Source organism: Cyanistes caeruleus, chromosome 6 (genome assembly GCF_971803275.1).
Source record: "Cyanistes caeruleus chromosome 6, bCyaCae1.hap1.1, whole genome shotgun sequence".
In the NCBI taxonomy this organism is placed as follows: domain Eukaryota; kingdom Metazoa; phylum Chordata; class Aves; order Passeriformes; family Paridae; genus Cyanistes; species Cyanistes caeruleus.
In genome coordinates this window covers 41,397,016-41,416,737 of record NC_141706.1, presented here as the reverse complement: position 1 = coordinate 41,416,737, position 19,722 = coordinate 41,397,016, and the positions used below count along the sequence as shown (strand labels likewise).

Below are 19,722 nucleotides of genomic sequence, written 5' to 3'. Positions count from 1 at the left end.
CAAGTTAGTAGTTATCTTTGGGTTATATGTGCAAAAATTAAGGTTGTCTGAGACCTTTAGTACAATTTCTTGTGGACAGTGAGAATGATAGCAATCTTCTTTTTTTTGCTCAAAGTCTAAGACTTGTCTGTGTCTTTTTCCATTTTTTTTTTTTGTGTAAGCACAGCAGTACATATAGTTGAAAACAAATTGGCAATGATTAAAAACCTCTGTAACTGAAGCATTCTATACCAAAAGCAGTCCTCCTAAGGAAAGGGAATAAGCCATGTGAGGCAGAAGTTACTTGTGTTACTTACTGCAACGAGGATTAGTGCTTATGGGTAGTAGCATCTTCAGTGTGTAATAAAGGCCTTACAGTAGGGGACTCTGGTTTTAAAATTTTATACTTAAACAAATGGAAAGTCAGCATAAGTGGGATTATACAGAGGAGACAGAAGGACAGTGCTCCAAAGAAGCATGCTTTCCTTACCAAAGTATTGTCCTTTTATAATGCAGCTAGCAGTAGGCATATTCTGAATTTCCCCTCAGTAAGTTCAAATGCTTATGACATGTTTATAAATATCCTAAGCTCCAAAGTGATAGAAGTTAGATCTGGTGTTTGTTATATTAAAATGCAGGTGCAAGGTTTTGTTTCCATTATGTCTGTTTTATCATGTCTTTAAAGCCAGTTGAAATGTGTGTTACTTGTAACAGTATGCAGTTTGAATGTGTATTTGCCTTCATTGGAATAGCATCAAATATGTTGTAGGTGACTAAATAAATGAAAATTGTTTAGTTGCAGTTGTTACTTGGGTGAGATACAAAGCCTCAAAAGAGAATGGAAAAAAGCAATAAGAAGCTTATAAATGGGAATTATGAGACTTCACTATTAAAAATTATTAATGAATTGTATAATTCTATAATTCTGGATTTTTTTCCCTACACTGAAAAACTGTTATTCAATTCATGTGTTTGTGGGCTGGTATAATTTTATATTAGCTGGTAGACAAACAAGCTGACCTAATTGGTCCAATTTCTAAAGCTGTCAGTAGATACTGATGTAATATGAATGTCATTTCCTATTACTACATGTTTGAACTAAAAGCACAGCAATCTAAAGTATATTTTGCTTGCTTCCCCAGGGGATATATCCATCAGTATTTCTGTGTCAAACTGCCAAGTCCAAGAAAACGTGGTGAGTGTTCTCTGGATGCTGGTGTTAGACATGCTATGATTAAACTGGCAAAGTCATTGATCTGCTTTTCAAGAGGAGTGTTAGGGGAGTTCTCATCAGCCATTTCTCACTTACTTTGAAGAAATTAACAAATAATTAGCTTTTTTAATTTTGACAAAAACCATCTTTGTGGCACCTTTTCTCGAGATGCAGGAATTATGTATGGGTAATTTCACAGGCTTTAACTGTGGATCTGTGTAGGATGTTAATTACCAAATGGAAAAGTGGGGTGTAGAAATTACTAGTTCATTGAATTTGTCAGCTGAACCTTGTAAAAATGACCACAAACCTTGATGAATATACCATTTCCTGTCATATCTGAGAGATCAGATATTCTCTGATGTACAAAAATGGAACTTTATCCAAAGGAGGAGTTGCATATGTCATAATGCACACATAGAGAATTCTGGGTTTCTTTTACTCTGGGACAGTTAGACACAGGTCATGTGGTCAAGTTAAGCAGTCACACTGCTTGCTTTCTATCTCATGGCAGATGGAAAAAATAGATAGTCCCTGCAGCTAGCTAAAGCTTTGGGACAGCTCTGGTAGTTGTCAGAAAAAGATTGCAAAAAATTGCCTGCTAGGGATACGTCCATTTATTTCCTAAGAAAAAGGCAGCCTTTATTATGAATTAGACACTCTTTTACTCTTTGTTGTATATGCTGCTGGGTACATATCAGGAAAATAAAACTGACCTGCAAGAGTTGATGTTTGTTTGAGTCTCCCAAATGAATCTGCTAACAGCTTGTGCTTTAGCCTGTGTTACAGCACTGAGTAATAGTGAGACATGAGACTGCCTCTCTGGCACAAGTGGAATATTTTACCCCTCTAAGTGAACCTGTTGAAGATTCATCAGCTTTTACAGCAATTATAGTTACTATGGCTTGTAAGAAAACACACCTGAATTTTTTGGCAGATTATATATTTTAAAATGAACTGCACTAAAAGAATGCTAATTCCCACTAGAAAAAACAAATTAAATACAAATTTTCTTTCCATATCCTTAGGGCTTAATATCTGTTGTTTGTATAAACAGGATATTAGCACTGTATACCAGATCTTCCCAGATGAAGTATTGGGATCAGGACAGTTTGGAATTGTTTATGGAGGTAAGGCTTTGGTGTGTTGTACAATTGTGCTTAAGATAAAGATTTTCTTCAATGGGGAAAGTATTTGGACTCTGAAATGTTTTGTTGCAGAAATTAGCTGTCTGTTGTTTCGTTTAAGCAGTATACATTCAACAAAATATATGTTTATGTTTTATGTTGATGAAGTAATTTTTTAGACTGAAGTCTTCTGCCCAGTAGTGGGTCAGTGTATATCAATAGCTTCATATTCTCTGTAAGTTCTAATAAAGCACCTGAAATGCAGAAAGCATCTGAAGTGCAGAAAGCTGTTCTTTTGGAGAACTGTAATGAATAAAAAAAATATTATTTTCCCTTCTGTGTTCCTTTACATATTTACATAGCATTTTTTTATTGCTTCTTCAGTAGCTTCAGTAGTAGAATTGGTTCTCTTTTTATTTTCTTATTATTTTTTCCTCCCTCTTTTCTCCTTTATTCAGCAGTTTTTTGGGGATATATTTAGGTACAGCTGTTGTTTGAGACAGTGTGAAGTGAGAACTAACAACAAATTTCTCACTGAGGTATCTCTGGCTCTCTGATAAACCTGGGACATGCACTAACATGCCTAAAGGCTATCACATATTTCATTATTTGCTACTGTGGAGCTACCAGTGAAGGAGTTAAGTCTACAACCAGCCAGTTGCACAGAATGCAGCTGCAGCTTGCATATATATATGAGTAAATTAAATCTGCATCTATACTGTTGAAACGAAGACCTGACTTTCTCATATATTCGTTTAAATGTTTAAACATCTTTGTCAGGCAACATTAAGAAAAGTTCACTTCTTAAAGGGTAGAAAGAAGAGAAATAACAGAAAACTTAATGTCTTATCTGCAAACCAGCCCTGAGAACTACTTGGTTGTGGCCATTTGTACAACCTATGAAAAAGCAACACTTTTCATAATTAATAATTTTAATTGATAGAGAGCTTTTGTTTTATTCATGCAGGAAAGCATCGCAAAACTGGAAGAGACGTTGCCATTAAAATAATTGATAAACTAAGATTTCCAACTAAACAGGAAAGTCAACTGCGTAATGAAGTTGCCATTTTACAGGTACTTTTCTCTTCTTTTTTACTGTATCAGCTCCATTATTTATTTGTATAAATATCAGATATATAAAGATTTTAATTTATAATCACTAGTGTTTTTTGCAAAAATATTAGTATTTTTGCTGCTTATTTTCCATAAAAAGCCAAACCCAAATGTATCAGCAATGTCACACTAGGAGTTACAATTTCTGCAGTTTTAAGCACCAGGCACAATAAAGAAAATGTATGTTAAACTAATTTGAAATTCGTACGTACTCCTGTACTGCCCCTAGCAATTTTGTCCCTGTTGCATACAGGTTAGGCATACAGCTTAAATTATGAAATACTGAAACATTGTCTGGTTTAGGTGGGGGTCTGAAGTCTGGCTATGTAATGATAACAGCTACTGATCATATTGAGAAATCTAGTGCTGTATTTATCTTCAATAGAATCTTCATCATCCTGGGGTTGTAAATCTGGAGTGTATGTTTGAGACGCCAGAAAGAGTCTTTGTTGTTATGGAAAAACTCCATGGAGACATGCTGGAAATGATCTTGTCAAGTGAAAAGGGCAGATTGCCAGAGAGAATAACTAAGTTTTTAATTACTCAGGTAAGAAATTAATTATAGACCTAGAAGGAGATTTGAGGTCAATTATTATCACTGTTTCTTATGTTTTCCTTTTCACATAATTTGCCTGTTTAGTTTGTGAAAATCTGAGTTAAGCAGAGGTGGTAAAACAGCTTTCTTTACATTACTGTACGTCATCTGATAGTAAACCATTATGAGGACTTAAAACTAGACACATGTAGAGCTGTTGGCTGCTGGATGGAGGGGACATCAAGCTACAGTTTCTCATGTGATAGAAGAATTAAGCACAAGAAAGGAAAGCACTAAAAGCAAACTGTTGAGGACCTACAAAAAGAAATTTGAGCCTCTTGAACTACCCGATATCAAACCACTGCAGTTCATACGCTGCACAGTTAAACCTATTTTCTGTGCTGAGATTGGATCTCAATGCTACCTGTGTAGTAGTAGTGTCTGAGTCTGGATTCCATTATTACTTCTACTAACAATTTGTTATGGGATTTATTTGAGCTTCCTGCTGTTATATTCCTGTAATATTATCGTACTGCTTCTTTGGCTGCCCGAAATACTGGTTTAAATTTAGGTACACACATTGGTAGTGAGCCACCTCACAGTCAGAGAAGCCCATGTTTCAGCAGTCAAGAAAAATGAAAGTAGCAGGAGCAACAGTATTATGATGTTTATTATTATAAATTCCTTATTTGGGTTTTGCCCAGGTTTTAATGGGCAGAGTTGCCAGCAGCTTTAGAATTTGATTTCTTCTGTTCACAGGTTCATTCAACCTCCTCAGCATTCATTGCTCCAATACAGTGGCAAATTCTGCCAGCCCCTGACCAAACACAAGGAATTGAGTTAAAGCCACACAAGAAGGATGGCTATATGTTACATTTTTATTATATTTATGTGTACGTAACAGAACAAAAATACATACAATACTCTCCATTCTTCCTCTCATCAAGAAAACACTTCAGTTGGATCATATAGTATTTCTGTGAAATGATTTAGTTGAGTCTAGATTGAAACGTGATTCTGCATTCAAAGATTTAATGCACAAAAAAGTAAACAAATACTTAGAACCCAGTTTTTAAAAGATGTTTATAATGTAAACTCTTGGAGAGGGAAAAATCATATTCGATGCAGTGAAACATCAAGAAAACTTGAGGCACAGCATTTTGGTTTGTGTTGGGTTTTTCTTTTTCATTGTTGACATTCTTGCAAAAAAGCACATTCTTCTTGGACTTTTTTTTCTTCACACCAGTCCTTGCTTCTCTGGTCACTGGTACTGTTCAAACAATATAAAACAAACAATCATAATTTGATTTGTTTGTTCACAGATCCTTGTTGCTTTAAGACATCTCCATTTCAAAAATATTGTTCATTGTGACCTCAAACCAGAAAATGTGTTACTGGCATCAGCTGATCCTTTCCCACAGGCAAGTAGAAAATGCCCTTTCTTAAGATAAATTGTTCTAGTTAATAAGTGCTAGCAATGTTTATGTAAACAAGAAAATGACTAGTGACCAGTCTGCACAGAATTTTTAGGTAAGATCACTTATTCAAACTACTTTATAAAGAAGTTTAGAAATCCTTGACTCTTGCCATTTGTCTAAAATATTGAACTACATCTTCAAGTGTGACATAGGTACTCGTGTGATCATATCTGATTTGCTCACCACTACAGCACAAATTACTTGGCTGGTTGATTTGCTCCAGAAACAAAGTTATTTTTCTGAAAGATTGGGTAGGGCTCACAAAGAACAGGGGCTTCTTCTCCAATTCTATGAATTTAAATGCCGTGTAGATCACAGGATATTTAAATATACATTCTGACTGGTTGTATTTCTCATTAAAAGGTATTTTTATCAGCTTCTGTTACCTTCAGTCTACAGAGATCTTCTGTAATCTCCCTCAGTCTTCCATTGATAATTTTGAAATAATATCAGTATCAATAATTGGAAGGAAAGAATCTGTACTAAGTTAAGTGAGAATTTTCAAGCCCCTTAATCTGTTACTTTGTAGAACTCGGACAAAGAAGTTTGCAGAGAGGCAGAGTATAACTAGAATAATAACCACAATAAAATAAAAGTGGAAGTTTAAGAGCTAAATTTTGTCAAGTTGCTCATTTTAGGAAAAAGCCATAGGTAAAATGATTTTTCTATTTGCTGTGTTCTTATGCTATGAACTAGTAATATTATAAGTATATAAGTATTACTATATATTACTACTTTCATTGGGAACCTGAGCTGTTAAGCCTATCCACAACTGTGTTTTATTTATGGAATGAAGGAACAGAAGAGATACCATGGACTGGTATTCCAGTCTACTGTTTCAGTGGAACAAGAATATTCCTCTCAAAGAGGAGTTTACAAAAAAGTACTCTTGAAGGAACAGTAGAGATGCATCTTGCGACTAATTGATGATAAAAGTTTCTCAACTCTGTATTTGATAATAAAAATAATGTCTGTCTTACTATAGCATTTTTCATTAAACAGGTAAAACTTTGTGATTTTGGCTTTGCCCGAATCATTGGAGAGAAATCATTTAGGCGTTCAGTTGTAGGAACACCAGCCTACCTTGCTCCAGAGGTTCTGAGAAACAAAGGCTATAACAGATCCCTGGATATGTGGTCAGTGGGTGTCATCATTTATGTAAGCCTCAGTGGTACCTTTCCATTCAATGAAGACGAAGACATACATGACCAAATCCAGAATGCTGCTTTCATGTATCCACCTAACCCATGGAAGGAAATTTCTCTTGAAGGTAATACCTGCTTGTGGCTGTACTTATATAAGCGCTAAAAAGAGTAGATGTATTTTGCTTTTATATTTTTTCCTGTACATAACAGAATTTAAAAACAACAACGAAAAAAAATTCCAGTAATGTAATGTGTCTGTTTTGTGCTATCAGCTGCTGTAGACATTTCCTACAGAGCATGTATAGACTGCATATGGCATAATCTTCTAGCATGGGATCTCCCCAGGAGGTGTTGAAGAAGGCACATAACCACCTACAGATGAGATTGCTATAGAATCTGTGGGGAGCTTTAGCTGCTGTAATTGGTCTTGTGTATATTTATTTACCTACCTCATCATTCAGCTCTATTGCATATGCATTCTGTTTCTTGTTCTACTTGTTCCACTAATTGAGTTTGGTTTCAATAGGATGCTGTACTCTGATATCTTTGTGTGGAGAATGTACAGGTGAACAATTCCGTAGATAAGATTTCAGGAACGGTGTGAGAAAATGTCATACAAGAGACTTTATGCAGGGGGAAAAGGCTTGGAGATAACTGTGAGACCTTTGAAACTTGAGTTCTGGTCAATGGCATCAAAGACTTTTGATAAAAAACAAAAGAACAATGTGACTGGTTCACTAGGAACATCTTTAAAGAAGGTAAATTAGTTCTATTAAAAATGTGTCTAAACACAACTAAGTAGGGCATTTTAAAAAATAGGCACATAGGGTTTTACTAACATTTTCACATACATAACATTTTCAGGCAACTTGATTTTCTTCAAGATTTTATTTTTTTTAGGCCAGAATTCTGCAGGATGTTAAGTCTTAAAGAAACATTTATAAGCATCAGATTCTTATATCCTTTTCTGAACTGTAATATGTGCCAAACTGAATTGCAGTATTAGCATTTATAATTTCTGGTATTTACAGTACCACTTTTCTGGTTTTCAGGTGATATGTTTGACATACCTGTTAAGCATAGTTTAGAGCAGTGTGCCTAATGCTTGCTATAATATATATATTACAGCCACGTGAAATTCTCTTCTGAAAATGCTCTGAGAGCATTGTTTGTTATTTTATCTCAGTAGCAGATGAAGTTTGAAATCTGTTGGAGGAAAAAAAAAGCTTTAAATCTGCACAATTACACACTGAAGTTCTCCTGAACCTCCACACACTTTGATATGTAAGCTGACAGAATCTGTTGGCAGCAATGCTTTATCTGTCGCTCGAGATAAGCAAACAGCAATCAACACAGGGGAAGCTGCAAGAAATTGTCTCCCACAAGTTTCTACTGTGGTAGACAGAAGATCAATTTTTGCACTCAGAGGTGAAGATTCAGTGGAGCACCTACAGAAAATTCACCTACTTGGGTGTTATCTCTCCATTTGTGGAATCACAGCCTTCATTAGGAGTTGATGGATACCAGGCTGAAAACATGCAGAAGGGAGGGAAACACACTTTAACAAATTACTTAATGAAAATCTGCTTATACATTGTGATTTTACTACATATTTTGGATTGCTAGGTGATGAACCACTCTATTGTGCTAAATGAAAAGCTGGAAAATGTCTGAAGAGATTCCATTACATTCCCTGTCTGACACAGGCAGCTGAAGTCTGGATCTCTGTCCAAGTATTACTTGATAAGGCTGCTTTTTAGAGCTCAATTTTGAACTCAGATTCCATCTTACTTAAGGAAAATAAAGCAATGTTTTTCTCATGTTCTGCTCCACTCTGCTGCACAGCTTGTCAGAGGGCAGGAGCTGCCCATGCTGGCTCCATCCAGCTTCTGGTACCTCTGACAGAGCAGCATGGTTAAAATGCAAACCTGTCCTGGTGTCCTGGCACATCTAATCTGGGTTACTGTTCTGAACAGTATTAATTAATTAACAGCTGTTAATTAACAGCCGTGTTAATTAATGCCGCGAATGATTGAATCATTTAGGGGAGAAACACAGAATATTCTAAAGGTTTTATGAAGGAACTTCTGCATGCCTATTGCAAAGAGTGGTGCTAAGGAAAGGCAAACAGCAGTTAAACCTTTTGTGTCTTGTCCATGATTATTATTGTGACTCAGAGAGCCAAATATCTAAAACTTCTTGCAACTGTAGCTATTCCAGTGCTCTCTTCAGACCACTGCTCCTGTAAAAAGTTTAAGAATAGCTAAACTTAGTTATTGCCATCTTCTATTTTTACTGTAATCAAAGAGGAAAAAGCATGTATTTCTTTGAATTTAATAGATAGTGCAGCAATTAGAGTGAATTCGGCTGTGTTTAGCACCACTTTGGTTTTAGTGCACACTACATGCTTTTCCTGATCCTTGCCAAACAATAGCATATTAATTTGTGAGCTGGAAGGCAGAAGATAGCAAAACTTTAAAAGGAAAAAATGAGACTGATCATATGTTAACAATCTGCCTGGAAAAATAACAAGAGTGGTAAAGTAGCCTAAATATTCCCATTAAATATTACGTAGCTAATTACTGGTCTTCAAGTAAAATTGGCTTTTAAAACTTTAAATTGCACTGAATATCACTGAGGTGATAGATTCATAAAAAGCACATGACCCGCAACATTTTGAACTGCATGGTAATATAAATAATATACTTAAAGTCTAACAGATTCATAGGAAAACCACATGGAGATAAGTTGCATTTTGGAGAAAATGTGTGTCATATTGTGCAATATTCTTGTCTGTTAGTTTATTTTTTTGATAGTTACTTTTTCTGTAGCATTTTATAGAAATTCTTGAAATAAAAATCTGCAGTCACAAACCAAGACAAAAGAACAAACCTACTTGGGGATAATATTTTTTGAGTGCTTAAGGTTTTTAAGTCACCATCAAGTTGTCTTCACTGCCAGTCATTTATATGGTCTAGTCATTCACTGAGTCCTCTTTTTTCATAACGTGTCTGTCTGATACCATAACTCCCGGATTAATTTAATCAACTCTTCCTGGTGAGAAATTTTTCTTTTTTGTGTAATGCTTTGTCCTTCCTTTTCCCCATTAAAATGTAACCTAGGAAAACTAAGACCTTTCAATTTTGTAGGTATCAGATTTCTCCATAGAATTCTGTTTTTTTACCTAAGTGGCTGCATTTTTCTGTATTTTCCCAGTAACGTCACTCTTTTGAAAGAACACATTCCAAAACCTGGGTCTGCTTTCAGATGTCTAAATAGAATTGTAACACATTACTGGAGATAGGTAGTTTTTGTGGTAGTCATCAGTATGTTTTAGAAAACCAGGTTTTGTCAGAGCCATTCAGCATTTCAATGCCCAGTCTATTTCTGCTCTGTCGTCAATGTTTGTTAAGCCAAGCTACATTTCTAAATTCACTGAATTGCTGTATGACAATTTGAACTTAACTCAGTCCTCATTCTGGCATTTTGCTAGATACTGATAAAGAGGAGTTTACTTGCAGAACTCTTATCTATTTTATATCTTTAAATTTCACATCTCGAACATGAAACCAGCTGTTTTCAACAGCTTTACTGTTTGCTTCCAGCTTTGACCTTCCAGTCTACCAAATTTGCATCATCTCAAGAAATTTATTTTCACTTAGCTACATGTTACAAGAAATAGACACTGCTAAATACAGATAGAACTCCATGATGGATTTTGTTTCTCTACCTGTTAGTACATTTTATGTACTATGTCTTCAGTGTGGTGGCTATTCTTTTGAACTGTATGATCCTAAAATGTGCTATGTCAAGGTTGGAATTATTCATGTTATGTTTCATTCTGCTGTCATATTTTCAGAAAACATTGTATTTATAATTCTTTTTTCAATCAGCTACCACCAGCACAGCTGTTACTACTAGCCTGATGGGCTATGTGATGTGCACATCATTGATTAAGTGCTTCACATTATATAATATTAAAATAATTTGGGAGGAAATGGTGCAATTCCTATCCTGCATTAAATTCGATCATTGTGTCCCTGTTACAATGTTTTGTAGTCATAAATAAATACCACAGCTGCCTTTGAGCCAGAATTTATTTATACTTGTTACAACATAATGTGAATAGAAACTATGAGTGCTTCACACATTAATGAGAAAGTCACATGAATGAGTGAGCACCGAGTATGAGGAGGTCAATGCATGTTATAGCTCAAAGATGTTCTCTGCCTCTGTGAATGTTTAGCTAGCTGTTGAAATGGAGGTCTTGGCTCTACTTACACATTTGGTAGGATAAATTAGTATTAGAAAACATCTCTTGTAAGGTACAACTTAGAACTGCCAAGAATTTCTTTTGAGGGTATACCTGAATATATGTCCCTTAAAATCTCAGCCAGCTTAAAATCATTTTATGTTAAAATAACTGCATGCACACTAGAGCATTTGTAAACAAAGCTGTATTGACCAGCAGCAGGAAAGGGATTTGTGTGTATGAAAAGATTATAACAACGATGATCTCTAATCAGTTAACCTATTCTTAGAAAAATCCATGGCCTAAGAAGTCCTGGACCTTCCATATTATTGGCAGCAGCTTAAACTTGTTCAAATGATGGCAGTAAGTAGGTAGTATTCTAGGTGTACTTAAAAAATTCTTAATAAATTATAAATTTATCATTAATTTAGGATATATATATATATATATATATATATATCTCCTTAAATTTATTTCTTGTTTATTGCTTACATAAAATGTTTAAATCTTTGGGAAGGACTAAATGAATGATACGTTTGTATAGAGTTTTCAGATATTTTGTAAACTTTCACATTTATGTGTAGGTCACATCCTAATTGAGTTAAAGCAGTCATTCCTGTGAAAAGTAATTATTGTGTTAATTTGATGCTTAGAGGGGAAATTGTGACTTTTTCTGTACTACAATTAATTATTTTCCACATTAATAAATTTGCATAAACAGTAAAGAGTCGTGAGCCTCCTGACTGTGAAGGTTCTTTCCACTGAATTGAAACTAAAAAGCCATCATTCCTAAAATCAAAGGGATACAGAGATTTCTAAAGTTTGCAATTGAATTTTTCTGTTGGGAATTCTGCTGAATGATCACCTGTGTAAAAGGACCATACTCATTCTACTGGAGTAGTTGGCTAGTTTATTGCCTTTAACAAAATCTCCAGCTGTGGGAGGCTGTCCTCAGCTGACTGCTTACACTATCATGGAAGGTAAACAGGGGCCCATAAAAGGGTTAGAAAAAGCACTTCCCTAATCCTCTCTGAACTTTCTCTCAGGTTGCCTTCTTGATGATAATCTGGTGCATTCCTTTAGAGTGTGTGCAGACCATAGGTGGTCTTTCTTAATACTCTGAATTTATTTAATTACTGATTTTACAGAGGAATACTATAAAATTTTATAAAGCTCCTAAAATGTCTGATAAGGATTACTTTAAAACCCGATTAAAAAAAAAAAATCAGTGAAAATGCATAAAAATACTTAAAAATACTAAAAATGTATTTACTACTCTCTCCTCAAAACTGCTTTATCCTCTTAGACAGAATATTTAATTTTGTAACAGATGATGACCAAATTTAGTCCCCCGAGATTGTATGTCTAAAATAAGTGTTAATTCCTTCCAAATTTTTACCTTCAGTGTTTTTAAGAAGTGCAACTGCTTAAAACTTAATCATCAAACAATTATGTGATTTTTTTTTTTTAATTCAGAAATTGAGTCAACAGGAATCTTACTGTTCATTCATTTTACATGAATTGAAGCCAGACTGAGCTTCGTAAGATAGTGGCTGTCAGGACACCGTCACAACAGGATGGGGTTTTTGTGAGTTTAAACAGAGAGAAAAACCGTGAACTTTCCACATATCTTTTAAGCCTTTTAATTCCAGAACTCACAATGTCATTATTAAGCTTTCTAGATTCTTCTTTGCTTTACACTGCGCTGTTGTTTTGTTGCCCTGCCTGTATCTATCACTTGCATCTTGACTTCTGTTACTCAGACAGAGCTCTTACAAGATCAAGAAGTGGCATTTCTTGATTTGAATGATTTCCTGATAAAAAGTAGCAAAGGCTCATTGCTGTTGAAACTCATGTTTTCTTCCTTCACTTAAATTTGAAAACTTTGAGTAATAAAGCAAGTGAAGTTGTATCAGATTTCTACTTCCTGTGTATTTCTAGTAGTCATGTCGTTTTTCTGCTTATTTATTTATTTGTGCTTATTTCTTAAGAGGCAAGGGATAGGCAAAACCTTCCTGGCAAAAAGAACCTTAGATAAAAAACTAAAAAAAAACAGCAAAACTGGTTAGAGAGATGGCAGTATTCCAGTGGGGAAACAGGCAGATTATCTGTGTAAACTGTTCTTGATTGCTCAATACTGACAATTGTAACCATCCAGGGAAACTGCCTTTTCACTCTCATCATAGTTTTCTTCCCTGTCTTTTTTTGTGCGTCTTCTCTAGTGATTTTTTCTAGATCAGTGCCTTTCTGGTCTGTTCAACAAGCCATTGGCAATTTCCCCCAAGAATACAAAGAAATATGTCATTACATGTAATACATCCTTGTCCTGAAGTGAAAAAAGGGGCAAAGGGGCCCCTCATCCTGTTGTAACTTGAGGGAGGTTGAATAGCTAAATATGATTTCATCACTTGTAATGCTCACAGTCATATCTGCTTCCAGTGGGTTGCACAGAAGAAATGTAATAGAGACATTTATCAGCCCTCAGTGGCAGGAAGAACATTCAGTAGGTACTTGACAGTTGCCAAGGCACATGCTGGGGTATGTGCACCTACATTGCAGCAATTACCAGGACAATCAAACTTTTCATCAAGTTCTTGACCTATTCTCCAAACTGAGATTCATATTAAATGATTGAAAAATGAACTCTGAAGATCATACATACCCAAATACCTCTAGAAATAATAAAGAAATGGTAGTCCTACTAAATTAACATTCAGCACTAGCTTATGTATCAAAAGACAGACTAAAGTCTTACTGTAAGTTTGCTGAATTTAAGAGTAAGTTGACAGTGTTGCAGAAGATGCTGAAGTTTGCTGATACCCAGATATATTGCAGTGGGTAAGGGACTATGTTTCCCTCTTTGAAATATCAGATAAAAACAATGGTCACTACTTTTTGATAGGTGATATCAAAACCATCATGTGTGACTGACTTTCCAATCTCTTCCCCATAGCTTGGAACTTGGGAATGTCTCTTACCAATAAAGAGGAGGAAGATTAACCCCACTATTTTGGAAAACAAATGAGCTTTAAGATGGATGTCAGTAATAGTCCTACTGGATATCTACTGAATTTCTTATCCCACATACAGTTCACCAGCATTTTGAGAGGGAACAAAATAAAAATGAGTTAGAGAACTTAGCATTAACTGTACTTGATGCTAAAAGAGACAGTAGATAAGAATCTGTTTGTCCACAACAGAAAAGTAAAATTAGGACCATCTGTTCCAGGAAAAGAATGGTTTGGAGCCTCTGGCAATACTTTTTTTGTCAAAAGTCCTGAGATTTATTTTCTATCATTCCCATGAGTGCTTTGATTTCCAAGACAGTATTCATCACCAGGAAGTCAGGACTGCTTTAGTGATAGTCTCCTATTGCTAAGAATAGGTTTGTCTGTCAATCCAAGACTGCCGTGTGCGTCCCCATTTTCCTGGACATTGTTTTCATTGTCTCTGCCCCATGGCAGAAACACACATAAAGCCCTAGATGGCAAATTGAGCCTGCAGAGAGGAAGTCTCTGTTAAAAAAGAAAAGCTTTACCATATTGTTGTACAAAATACAACCTCAGAGATAATCGCTTTAAAGAATTCCATCCCATCTCATACTCTAAAAACAGACAAGATGATTATTCAGCTCCCTTAATACCCAGCTGGCAACAATATCCATCTGACGTGTTTCAGACCCAGTGCCCCTCCGTGATGCTGTGTGTCTGTGTTGCTTTCAAGACCATCTTTCCCTGTCACCATGATATTAACAGAGAAATTAAGATGTAAACCAGCATACTTTGGACATGCCAAGGTATGTGACAAAATGGAAAATTTGTAGGAATATTATCATTCCTTGTGGCTAGTCAGTTACTCTGGAAAGACAGTAACTTTCCACATGCCGAACATTTAGCACCACCTAGTAGGATTTAACCTTTCATTATAGCTTCATTTTTATTTTTTTTTTACTATTTTTTAATGTTTTTCTGTAATAGCATTCAAAGCTCGTCAGTCTCATTCCACAGGTTTTTCCAAATGGGTCGCACATTGCAGTTCCATGCACTGGTCATTGGCATGGGTCGCACATTGCAGTTCCATGCACTGGTCATTGGCTCATGGACCTCATCCCTTCAGGCACCACAGCACAATATCTACAGTGTGAAAGGGTTGGGTTTATTCAGCTTGAAGCAAAGAAGTTTCCAGGGAGACCATATAGCACCTTGAACTGTCTGAAGGAGGCTACAAAAGAGATGAAGAGAGACCTTTTACAAGGGCATGTAGTGATACAACATGGGGTAATTGCTTTAAACTGGAAGAGGGTGGGTTCAGGTTGGTTATTAGGAAGGGGTTGGATATTAGGAAGAAATTCTTGATTGTGATGGTGGGGATACAGTGGGACAAGTTGCTCAGAGAAGTTGTGGTTGCCCCTTCTGTGGAAGTGTTCAATATCAATTTGGATAGGGCTTTGAGCAATCTGGTCTACTAGAAGGTCTCCCTGCCCATGGTAGGAGAGTTAGTTAAGAACCATTCTGTGATTCTATGAACTTCAGTGAATCATTGACTCCAAAACCATGAAATCATAAAATTTGTAAAAGAAGCCCTCTCACTGTTCTAAAACTGCCAGCTGTTGACTAGCACGTAAAAGTAATGCTTAATTCAAAAGAATAGTATTGCAAGAATTGGTGACTTACAGAACCTGGTTTCTTCACTCAGGTACTGGGAAGGTTCTGCTATCAGCTAAAGGTGACACTGAAAGTCTCAGGAAAATATGTACATGTATATTGTTTACTGTGGTGCCTGAAGAATGCTGTTCTTGGGAGGAAAATGTTAAAGCTGGAAGATTTGGCAATGAGTAGTGAATGTTTTCACTCAAAGTCAACTTGCACCTTGCTGTTGAAAACGTCGGTGTGGGCAAACTCCATTTGTTATGCCCAGTGTTGCTCATCCTCTGCCTGTTTTGAGAAGTAGAACTCCCATGTAGAGATAACTCACTCTCACAGACAGTCTCGAGCCTCGTGCTGGGACAGAGATCACAGAAGCAGAGCCTTGAGATAAACTGTGGTTGCACACAGTCCTTTGATCCGTGGGGGCAGGCAGTGCCCCTTCTGCCAGGATGAGCTGAGCCCAGCAGAGCTGTGTCCCCGTGTCTGTGGTGATGGAATAAACCTGCTCCTTGCATTTCAGCTGTGCCTTGGTGGGTGTCCTGGTTAGCTGAATGTAGACCTCACTTACATTAATTGTTTTTCTCTTGAGCAGGACCTGAGTGAGAATTATTTTCAGGCAACTGTTCAGTAAAACAGCTGTAATCCCATTAGGAAGGGTTGCATGGGTACCTTCATGTACATCAGCATTGACTTCAACTTGTAAAAAGCTGGAGTAAGAAGGGATAACTGGCCTCTTTCTTACAGCTACCATGTCTATGTTAGCTGTTTGCATGTCCTAGCTGAAACAAAACATACATTTGAACTAACATTTTCCAATATTATTTCTTTTCAGCTATTGATCTCATAAATAATTTGTTGCAAGTGAAAATGAGAAAGCGCTACAGTGTGGACAAAACATTAAGCCACCCATGGTTACAGGTATTTCTACAAATTCCATGTTTTTTCTTTTGCATTTAGACTCTAAACATAGAACAACTCTTCATCTTTAAGCACAGTAGAATCTAAGAAAATCTACAAACCTGAAGATGTTTTTAGATCCTTAGGACCTCGTGCTCGTTCACCTATTTACCTATGGTTTCTCATTAATTTCTGAAGTCTTAGATTCTAATAATAAAACTCTCATTCATGTCAAAAGACATTGCAAAAATACGTCATCATATTTGTCTACTGAGAAAATTATGTATATAAAAAACCTCCTTGTAGTCATTTGACTTACATTACTTCATTGCCTGGGGTTGACTCTGATTCACTTGTTATTAAAATTATTCAACAGGCTTTCACTTCAAAGTCATCACAAAAACTAGTGAAGTTGTGTGCTTGTCAGGAAAATACATTAACCACATTCAACTGAATTCTTCAACTAAAAACCGAGATGTAAGGAGTTTTTAAGATGCTAGCAGTCTCTGCCTTGTGATCACCATATGATATGGTAATTTTTTTAAAATCCTGGCAGCAGCCAAATCACTGCAAATTTAAGGCCTAAGACAGAGCAGGGAGGAGCCAGGGCCTGTCCCAGTATCCCCAGCCAAGGAGCAGGGAAGCCTGGAGACAGCCCAGGCCAGGGCATTGGGTCCCTCCCTGGAGATGAGGACAGGCTGAGGCCAGACAGATGCATCTGCCTGTTGGATCTCCCAAGTGGTTGGTTTGCATCTAGGAAAGTAATCATGGCACAGGCATGGTGTAGACCAGATGCATAATCCTCAATCCCAAAGGAATCTTTATCAAAGCAGAAAATTGAGTCCTACTTTGGTAGATGGTGACCTCCTGGTATAGGAGGAAAAGGACTGTAATCGCTCACGCTGCACCCTACCTTTCCCAGGAACATTTACCTGGAGCTTGCATTCTTCCTCTCAGATTTACTGTCCCTCACTAGTTTTTTCATCCAAGACTGCTCTTCTCCCTGGCAACCATTGCAGAATGCATTTGCTTGAGTCTTTGGGGACCAGAAGTGTCTGGGCTAAGGTCTGCAGCAAGGAGGCTGGCTGTCTCACATGACAGGACAGGGTCCTTTTCCTCTATATCCACTTTTATTGCTTGTGTAGTAGTGAGTGGAGGTGAACTAAGGTGAGGCAGTTCAGCAGCAGCTCTAGCACCAGTGATGGGATGATTCTCTTTCTAGAAGAGTCCTATCTTGCAGGCTAAGGTAAGGTAACAGTGGTTATTTTTCCTTACAGGGCAGTGAGACTTATTGGTGTTCTCTGAGAGGATGACTCTTAAGAAATGGGCCAAAGTATATGAGATACTGAAGATGAAAGCTTTATGCATTTACTCTGTTTGGGCTTTCTGGTGCTTTGGCTATGTGGTTAGGATTGTGCCTTAGGCTGAGACAAGATGAAGGAGAAAAAAGAAAATTGGACACAGGATCATGCACAGAGATTAGTCTGCATGAGGCTAGGATTGGCTCTATTGCTATAGTTTCATGCGTGCCTTGGGTGGGAATAAGAAAAGAAATTGTTAAACTGGTGTACTTTGGACAGATGAGAGGCTGCAGTGCGTGATGGTCTAAACAGCATCTAACTATTTGACTGTCAACAGTCAACAGAGCTCCAAACTACCTTAATGTTTAGATGTGTACGTTTCTTTGAGCAAACCAGTAATTGCCCAGTTTTGGAAAAGGAGTTTTTTCTAGCCCCAGCTGAATTTGTGGTCTGCATCATTATCCTGAGATGCAAACTCAGCTGTCTTGACTGATACAGATCACTAGAATGTACATGTATGATTTAAACATGTTTCTTCTTCCTTATTCATCTTGCAGCTAGAGTGAGGAATTGCTTTACCACCATACCTCAGTTAGATATTATGGCAATCTATAAATATCCATACATTTTGCAAAACAACCTCTAACATCTCAATACTATACTTTTGACAATTTAATAAAATTAATTTATCGAAAATCCTCTAGAGATGAAATTTATATCTTTAGGCAGATTTCACATTTATATGTTATAAGATTTTTCCATTCTAGAGCAAATCTGAAGGTAATACTCTTCCTCTTTTTCAGGACTACCAAACCTGGCTAGATTTAAGGGAACTGGAATGTAAAATGGGGGAACGTTACATCACCCATGAAAGTGATGACTCCCGGTGGGAACAGTATTCCGAGGAACATGGATTGCAGTATCCAGCACACCTTATCAGTCCAAGTGCTAACCATAACGAAAACACCAAGCTAGAAGAAACAGAAATGAAAGCCCTCAGTGAGCGTGTCAGCATCCTTTAAGTTGCATCCCCCTATAATCTGTCAAAACACTGTGGAATTAATAAATACATACGGTCAGGTTTAACGTTTGCCTTGCAGAACTGCCATTATTTTCTGTCAGATGGGAACAAAGCTGTTATGCTGTTACACTGTTGATATATCTGAGTTGCCAAGACAAATCAACAGAAACATTTTTGTGTGACCAACTGTGTTGTATTTACAAAAGTTCCCAGAAACACTAAACTTGTTATTGTGAATGATTCATGTTGTATTTAATGTATTAAAACCTGTCTCCACGGTGCCTTTGCAAACTAGTGTTTTTCTTACTTGAGCCTCATTTTGGTAAGAGAGAACTTTCCCATGAAGATCTCGGGGGTTTTTTGTGCATCGTTAGTATTGTAATTGTAAGCAAACTCTTGAAGAGTAGATTATAACTGCTGTTCTGTGAACAACTTCTACCATTTGGATAAAAGCTTTATTTAGTGTTCTAAAAATAGAAAAGGCAAAAAATAATGATTTGCATAGAATTGTACAGTTTCAAATCAGATAACCTGTGTGCGTGTATTTGTGTGTTTGTGTATATAGATACACATGCACATGGTATAACTTCCTCTTAAGCCTAAATGCCTTAGTAAAATATAAACCGCAGCATGTCAGTTGTATTTCCCCTTTTCTTAAAATATTCTTCTCTATTATGAATATTCTCTAATATGTACATTCAGCAGCTAAATAACATGTTGACTTTGTGTATGTTTTCAATAAAAGTCTTGTTAAAATAAGTTCATTGATTAAACTTTCTGTTTAAAGCAGTCCTGGAATGGCATCAGAAGTACTTAGAATAAATTGAGTCGTTGTTAAGAAGACAGTGTGGAGTTAGGTGGGAAAATGCAGCTGGATAACCTCTGTACCTATCACACATATTTATAAGAATCTAAGCAGAGTGATTTTGTTTGGTCAGTTTTGAAACATGCTGAGGTAGTGGGGAAGTTGAGGATGCATTAAAGGCATTTTAGTCTTTCGAGAATTGTGTTGCTT

General features: G+C 36.6%; 1 protein-coding gene across 2 annotated transcripts in view; it reads left to right on the top strand.

The window, feature by feature from the left end:
• The window catches only part of PRKD1 (protein kinase D1), a 116,455-nt gene extending 96,989 nt beyond the window's left edge, over positions 1 to 19,466 (top strand). For both annotated transcript variants that reach the window (XM_086891737.1, XM_086891735.1), the window contains 8 exons: positions 1,122 to 1,174; positions 2,250 to 2,322; positions 3,287 to 3,393; positions 3,818 to 3,979; positions 5,290 to 5,388; positions 6,448 to 6,715; positions 16,321 to 16,406; positions 18,490 to 19,466. In XM_086891737.1, the coding sequence (XP_086747863.1) occupies positions 1,122 to 1,174; positions 2,250 to 2,322; positions 3,287 to 3,393; positions 3,818 to 3,979; positions 5,290 to 5,388; positions 6,448 to 6,715; positions 16,321 to 16,406; positions 18,490 to 18,708 (1,067 nt within the window). In that variant the 3' untranslated portion in view covers positions 18,709 to 19,466. The remainder of the gene's footprint in view (positions 1 to 1,121; positions 1,175 to 2,249; positions 2,323 to 3,286; positions 3,394 to 3,817; positions 3,980 to 5,289; positions 5,389 to 6,447; positions 6,716 to 16,320; positions 16,407 to 18,489) is intronic.
• The last annotated feature ends 256 nt before the right edge of the window (positions 19,467 to 19,722 follow it).